Below are 7,891 nucleotides of genomic sequence, written 5' to 3'. Positions count from 1 at the left end.
ACATGGGCTGGAGTGGAAGATCTGCTTTATCTCTATTGAACATGATGAATGTGGTTTGTGCAAGGAGGCATTGTCATGCTGCTCAGTTGAAGTGAAGGGAGATCTTCATTCTCCAGCTTTGTTGTAGCCATTTATGGATGGGTGTCCCAGGTGTAATTTGAAGTTGAAGTCCTGGTTCTTGGACCTACAACTTCATTTCCCATGCTGGTAGTGAGAGAGAGCGCGCGCGGGGGTTTATGGGTAATCTCGCGGTGAACTTCCGGTCTCGCGTGATCACTGAGTGACCGAGTGTGTGGTCGGTGGGAGGAATCTGGAGATCTGTAGCTTCGTGGATCTGTTCTTTTATTTTCCTGTTTTTGACCGATCACTTCTCCGTTAGACGACAGGATGATGGCCGCCAGGTTTCTGCTGCGTCGCGCGGCTCCGGCGCTCAGGCAGGTCCGCTGCTACGCCGAGGCGGGCGCCGAATCTCCACAGATGTCCTTCACCTTCTCCTCGCCGACCGAGGTACAGGATCTCTGTGTGTTCACACACACACACACACACACACACACACACCTTCACCTTCACCTGCAGAATCCAGTAATTAAACGTCCCAGATTCCAAGCTGCACGCGCTCACACACACACACACACACACACACACACACACACGACAGATCTTAGCTAGCATACTAGTCATCTCCGTGATTAGCCCGAATTCCGCCCCGATATAATTTCTACTTTATTTTGTATTGTTTTATTTCACTAACTGACGCAACTCTGAGGTAAAAGTGGTTCATATAATAAATAATTTCCACTTTAACCTGTTTCTTCTCTTTCTTTAAGCTCGGTTTTATGCTAGTTGACGTTGCTAGCATCTAATATAACCTGCATTACGTGGGATATTGTGGTCGGATTTTTTTTTAAATACGCAAATAAAAACAACCGTCGACTGGAAATCATTTTCATCCCACTTGTTAAATATTTTTAATTTTAGAAAAGGTCGCTAACCCTGGATTTGATCGATGACTAGCCGGCTAGTTAGCTAAACTTTATGCTAGCGCTCGTGAGGCGATATTAGCCGAGCAGCTCTTCACCTTGACTCAACATTACTGTAAACGCGATCACCAGGTGCGGGTTTACACCTGAAATTCCCCTCAACTGTTTCATCCTCAGGATTTATACACATGCAGTTATTTATTAATACTTATCTATAACACTGTGTAAGTGTTTTAAGTTTGGAATTGAAGCGTTTTGACCTTCAAAAGCAGCCCACTGATTCTATCTGTCTGTCTGTATATTAGAGATATGCTAGAATTATTTGCTTCAAATCTGCAATTATGTAGAAAGTATATAGAATGAAAGTACAAAATCTTGACATTTTACTCCTATTAGTGTTGAAATGTTTCTTGCTGTGTTGTCATCATGTATTAAGTTCAGGACCCTGTGTGTACCGAGCCGTTGTTCCGAGCTTGATTTGTGATCCGGATCCGTAGCCTGTTTTCTGTGTTTGGATCGTGATTTGGATTCATCTGCCAGATTATTAATAAACCTTCTTATACTGCACCTTCATCATCCGTATTCTGCAGGAGGTACCGGGATCACTGCATCACCTGGACCTTCTGACACAACTTTTACAAAATCAGGAGACGCGATCAGTGAAATCAGTACCAGATCAGACTCAGTGTTCAATAACTAATTAATTTAGATAAAAAAAATAATGTAATGACAGAATATCAGAAAAGGTTAGTGCTCCAGGGGTGCTGTACCATGTCTGACTGGGTCCATGTTGGTATTCTCATTATACAATGTGTGTGTGCAATACATGGATTAATATAGAGATTATTACACACAATACATGGAGATGATCAAACATAGAAGACTCTTCATGGTGGCCCATGACAGAAGGTGACACTGACACTAGTGCAGTGACTGTCCAGATCATTACTGCAGAATAAACAAAGTAATGAAGATTGAGGTGGTGTTGTAGTCAAAAGTTATAGATAGATGGACAGATGGATGTTATGGAAGGATGGCAGCTATTTTGGAGTCTGGCAGTTTTCTTCTTCCGTCGTGAATACTCCTACAACATATCTGATGTGTATTTCTGTAGGTCTTCTTCAATGCAGCCAGCGTGAAACAGGTGGACGTCCCCACGATGACCGGTGCCTTCGGTATCCTTCCTGCTCACGTCCCCACGCTGCAGGTGCTGAGGCCTGGGGTGGTCACGGTGTTCGGTGAGGACGGCTCTGCCGCCAAGTATTTCGGTAAGATCACGCAGCGGTGTCGCTTTCAGCATTTCACTTTGCGTATCACATGAACTTCATTACAGTTCAGTATGGTTGTAAAGGTGGGCTTATGACTATTTGTGTGACAGAGGAGCAGACAATGTACTTTTGATCAGTGAGGAGTGGTCAATAGAGACTTAATGTGATTGCTTTCTTTCTAGTGACCACATCTTCTTCTTCTTCTTCTTCGGCTGCTCCCATTAGGAGTCTCCACAGTAGATCATCCGTCTCCATACCCCCTTGTCTTCTACATCTGCCTCTTTCACAGCAACTACCTGCATGTCTTCCCTCACCACATCCATAAACCTCCTCCTTGGTCTACCTTTTTCCTCCTTCCTGGTGTCTCCTTCCTCAGCATTCCTCTACCGATATACCCCATGCTCCTCCTCTGCACATGTCCAAACCATCTCAATCACACCTCCCTCACCTTGTCTCCAAAACGTGCTACATGCGCTGTCCCTCTAATAAACTTTTTCTAATCCTGTCCATCATCGTCACTCCCAATGAACATCTCAACATCTTCAGCTCTGCTATCTCCAGCGCCACCTCCTGTCTTTTACTCAATGCCACTGTCTCTAATCCATACAACATCTCAGGTCTCACCACAGTCCTATAAACTTTCCCTTTCACTCTCACAGATACTCTTCTATCACAAATCACTCGTTCACTGCATATTATATATTTATTTATAGTCAGATCAGTAGTTCTGTCCATCTGCATGTTAGGAATATACATATTTAAACTGAAGATGCCCGATGGAAAAGCACATCCGATTTTTTTAATGTGTATTTTTTGGTCAAGTTATTGTGTTTATATATAATGTGCACGAGGTATGATTCAGATGATCTTCTTTAGAATATTTTTTAAAAAGCTGGAAAATGAGACAATTTAATGAAGTTTGGTTTGAAGCAGTAATATCATTCTGAGTATAATTCTATGTGGACATACATGGATTTATTGATGGATTGATTGATTGACTGGGTGGATTTGATGAATGATGTATTAATTTGATGGCTGGATGGATGAATGGGTTGATGGATGAATTTGATAGGTTGATGGATGGATGAATTTGATTGGATTGACAGATGAATTGGATTGTTTGGGTTGATTGATGTCTACAGGATGTAGAACATAGACAAGTCTTTGTATTGTACCAGTTAATCGTGACACTACAGTATGAGTTATTGGTGACCCGGTAGTGATGATTGCTCGTGTTTTGTGTGTTGCAGTAAGCAGTGGTTCGGTCACGGTCAACGCCGACTCTTCAGTGCAGCTGCTTGCTGAGGAGGCTGTTCCTCTGGATAGCCTGGACCTTACTGTAAGAAACACGGCAGATTTCCTTCTACACAACACCTGTGAATTCAACATCTAGGATCCAGAACATCCAGAACATTCTATAAATGTTCAAAATACATACCACTTAAAATCCAAAAAAAAGTTTCAGGATCACTTTATTCAGAATCAGCCTGAAAGCTCGAGCCAGAATTCCAGTCTCATACTGCGGATATTTCTTTTTTTTTTTATACCCTCGTCTGTCTGAATGCTGTGTTCAGGTGTGAGTTCAGAGCATTGAACAAACAGGTAAGTTCTAAATGAATGTGGACTCCCCACAGCTTCATTATTAGTAGATGAGACCCACACGTGCACTCTCATGTCAATAAATATAATCTTCCTGCACTACTTTATCTGTGTGTGAGATTCGGAGCAGCAGAAGTGTAGATGTAATGAGGAGAGTATAAAATAATGAAGTGACCATGGTATCTACTTCACCTCAGGACCTTCTTCATCTTCACATCCTGGAACACCACACACACACACACACGTATTATTACTTTATACACGTTAAAGTCTCCAGGTTGATTTGAATAATGGTTTTATCTGAGTAACCTTCAGTTCTTGCTCAGGTAATGATTTAAAAGGCAGTGATAGAACTTGACTTAGCACCAGGTTCGCTTCCGGCACATACGCCGATAAATACGTTTTTTTTTTTAAAGGTGTGACGTGAGTGGTTTCATTAAGGACTGAAAGACGCAGAATGTTTAGCCCACAGTAGCATTTGTGTGAGAAGGACATCTCTTCAATAGTCAAGCGAATTAACACGGCCTCTTTCCTGCGAGGGACATTTGTTATGGTGGCGATTACACAGCTGCAAAGGCCAAATATTGCTGGGAGTTAAAGGTCTCCCAGTGGGGATGTGACATATCCTGTGCACTTTAACAGGGACTGACCTTTCCTTCCTTATTAAGCACACGGACCCCCGAGCACTGCTATCACTCGCAAGAATAAAAAGTCATCCACATCCATTTCAGCACAGCGAGCGAGACTGGCAGAAAAAGGTCGCAGGGAAAAAGGCGATAGGTCCGATAAGAATAGTAGGCATAAAGGAGGACATTGATACAGCTTTCAAATCCATATAGGCAACTTATAATGGCACGTTTGCAGCTTCAGGATTAACCATAGCCATAAATATTTCTGAATGTAGGCGCTGAGCCGAGATGTGAGGGACGTCCCAGTTCCATCTGCACTGCTGTATGTTTCAGAGCTGCTTCAACTAACAGGAAGGAGGCCACGATTTGTTCACCATTCATATACGTACAGGGATTTCACAGGGTCTTAAAGCCTAAAAATTACAACTTTTAGGCCTTAAATTATACAAAAAATAAAGAAATCATTTTAAACAGATCTTTTGCTGTCTATGGAACGCTGCCTCTGATGCCCAATGAGATGCTCACAAAGCACTTTTGGCAACAGCCAATCAGGTTTCTGTTATTGTTGCGGATCTTTCTCAGCTTGTACTGCAGATTATAAACAGATTTTATTTTTTAGCTAAGATTGAGTGCAAGTTTAGCAATACTAGGTTTAAAAATAAAATTGATTTAGGGCTTGGTTAAAGCCTGTTGCTAACACCGTATGTGTGTTGGTCTTAAATTTCATTCTCAATGGTCTTAAAAGGTCTTAAAAACTCATCACTTGGTGAAATCTCCAGAAACTTTGAGCAACAGGTTACAACCTCTGTCCACTAGGGGGCAGATTACAGCCAACACAAGCTTTTCTAATCTCCTAAATATTTACACCAGTTAAAAACGTTAAGATGATGATCATGAAGGAGGCACTGATAATGTGCATGCTATAAATTTATCAGAAACACCAGCATCGAGAGAGGAGCATCACGTTGCCTGTAGGAGATATCTGCCTTGGTGTTTACAGGATGTTAGTGTAGATGTGGAGATGATGAAGGTCCTGAGGTGAAGTGGAGAACATTATAATGGTGTAAGGTCTCACACCTCACCGTGGATCATCACCTTATTCCATGGTCACTTTCAACACTTTCAATATTTTATATTCTCCTCATTACATCTACAATTCTGCTGCTCCGAATCACACACACAGATAAAGTAGTGCCAGAAGATCACATTGGTATGAGGGAGAAAGTGTGTGCTCTACTAATAAGGAAGCTGTTGGAGTAACTCCTGGTGGAAATCCATTAGGAAACGTGTATAATCGCCGTCTCACTCTGGAAGGAACTGGATGTTACTATGGTTACATTCACACCTGATCTTCCAACCAATCACAATCCACGATACTCACTGCACATAATGTAGTGTTATTACATTTTAATTGGCTCGTTTCATGTTCTGTTTGGAGGAAATCATTTAGACACACAGACTGGTGACTTTCCATGACAATAAAAACTAAACCTCTCATGTAACCCATGATGTCTGTTTCTTTTTCAGACTGCTAAAGCTAATCTGGAGAAGGCCCAGTCCGACTTAGTCAGCACTACAGACGAGGTCTCCAGGGCAGAAGCTCAGATCAGCATAGAAGCCAACGAAGCCATCGTCAAAGCCCTGGAATAAATTGTTCATCTTCATGGTACGTGTGTACGGTGTTTTGAGAGATGTTTCCTTCTTATCTTAATCCAAATCATGAAGACTAATCATCTAAATGCTGAGGAATACGCTTATTTACAATATGAATTATTTACATCTTTGTCTCCAGGTCTTTGTCATTTTTCAAGCCCACCTGGAGCAGATCACTTTGTACAGTGGATGAATATACCAATAAATGTGTGAAAATAATCGTCGTTTACTGAATCTTTTTGGTTTTCTCATGAATCTTTGACTACGACCTGTTGTCTCCTTTACACCGTTTATTTTAGCTGTAAATGTAGTAACATTTTATTTATTTGCACAATCATATTCTGACTATTTACTTTTATAGTCGTGACTTGTAAGATATAAAAGAAAAACAATTTAATAAAAATAAATGGTTTTGATAGACCATGCAGTAGCATGCAGTTCCGACAGGGGGCAGTGTTGTTCTTCAGAAATTCGTTCCTGCATATAGATGAACTTTAACGAATATAATACAGTGAAGTGTGTGTGATTAAAGTGTTTTATTTATTTATTTTTTAAATCCATTTAGGGAACAGCCATTATTACTCTGCTTATTGTAATGTTTCCCTTCCTCTATTCAATTGAATCACCTTTAAAGCATGGGGAAGTGGCAGCTCAGTGGGTAAGGTTTTGGACTGATTAGAAGGTGATGGGTTCAGATCCCACTGACCTGAATAACTGTCGGAATAAATTCCTTCTTTAATTAGTAGGGAAAATTATGATGGTAATAAATGCAGCGTGATCATTTCTCTGCTGTAGAGTGGGAATTCTTTTGTTTTCTGGTCTGAGGTTTTCTCTCAATGGGAGTCGTTTTGGCCGAGTTGTGATCGTGTCCCGACTCGAGTTAGACGTTTGTCTCGGATGCATGCTCTCATCTGCTCTTGTTCCTCTCCGGATCTGAAGGGTCGCTACAGGTCGTGGTGCGATGATGAGATTCTGTTAAACTACACTTTTTTTTTTTTTGTTTGATTTGTGATCGTTCTAAACCTGGATAGAACATAAAATACCAGCTAGAACCAGCACAGATGATAAAGTTTGTGAGCAGTACACATAACCCTGAGCCCCACAGATGTCATTTAAATACTACATTTATAGAATAAAGATCCCTCAAAACCGCATGTTCAGTCAAATCGATTTATTTATTTATTTTTATTGACAAAAATATTGAAGTTTCCTTCAACACATAAAACACTTGTGTCCAAAAAGTTTTTGGGGATTTGGGTTTCCTCGCCACGTCTTTAGGTTCTGGTAGAGGGCACTTGAGAGGTTTGTGGGTAAAGTGTTGTTCTTTTTTATCCACGCTGTGTCAGGAGGCGTGCTGTGGACTCTCGGCTAGCTGTGAGATACTGCATGCGGCCTGGGTGTGGGCGGTGGAGGAGAAGCCATGCTGCAGTTTACAGGTTGCCCTTTCAGAGTTTCTGCAGGGTTCAGTCCTACGCCTGCTCCTGACACCGAGCTGCAATATACGTCTGTATCGAGTGCGCTTCAAACCCAAATCCCCCGTAGACACCTGTATTCTGAAACCCAGTCTTGTCTAACAGTCTTGTCCCAGTCCATGCCTTTTTTCTTCTCTTCTCTTCAGAGGTGTTGGTCAAGTGTTTTAAACAAAGCTGTGAGTCTTCCTTCCACATCAACACTTTTTAATCCACCTGCTCTTCTGAGTAAAAGCTTTTATCTTTCTGTGTGGTCCTACAAGGATCTATCCATCTAATTATTAAACAGCTCG

At 41.4% G+C, this 7,891-nt stretch overlaps 1 protein-coding gene across 1 annotated transcript; it reads left to right on the top strand.

Annotated features, from left to right (window-relative positions):
* Positions 1–261: 261 nt before the first annotated feature.
* Positions 262–6,348, top strand: atp5f1d (ATP synthase F1 subunit delta). The gene is made up of 5 exons (XM_046857795.1): positions 262–507; positions 2,095–2,248; positions 3,499–3,587; positions 6,004–6,142; positions 6,269–6,348. The coding sequence occupies exons 1-4, from the start codon at positions 388–390 to the stop codon at positions 6,124–6,126; spliced, it is 486 nt and encodes a 161-aa protein (XP_046713751.1). The 5' UTR covers positions 262–387; the 3' UTR covers positions 6,127–6,142; positions 6,269–6,348.
* The last annotated feature ends 1,543 nt before the right edge of the window (positions 6,349–7,891 follow it).

Source organism: Silurus meridionalis, chromosome 9, assembly GCF_014805685.1.
Source record: "Silurus meridionalis isolate SWU-2019-XX chromosome 9, ASM1480568v1, whole genome shotgun sequence".
Classification (NCBI taxonomy): domain Eukaryota; kingdom Metazoa; phylum Chordata; class Actinopteri; order Siluriformes; family Siluridae; genus Silurus; species Silurus meridionalis.
The sequence above is the reverse complement of the archived record's forward strand: the minus strand, read 5'-3'. Positions and strand labels throughout refer to the sequence as shown.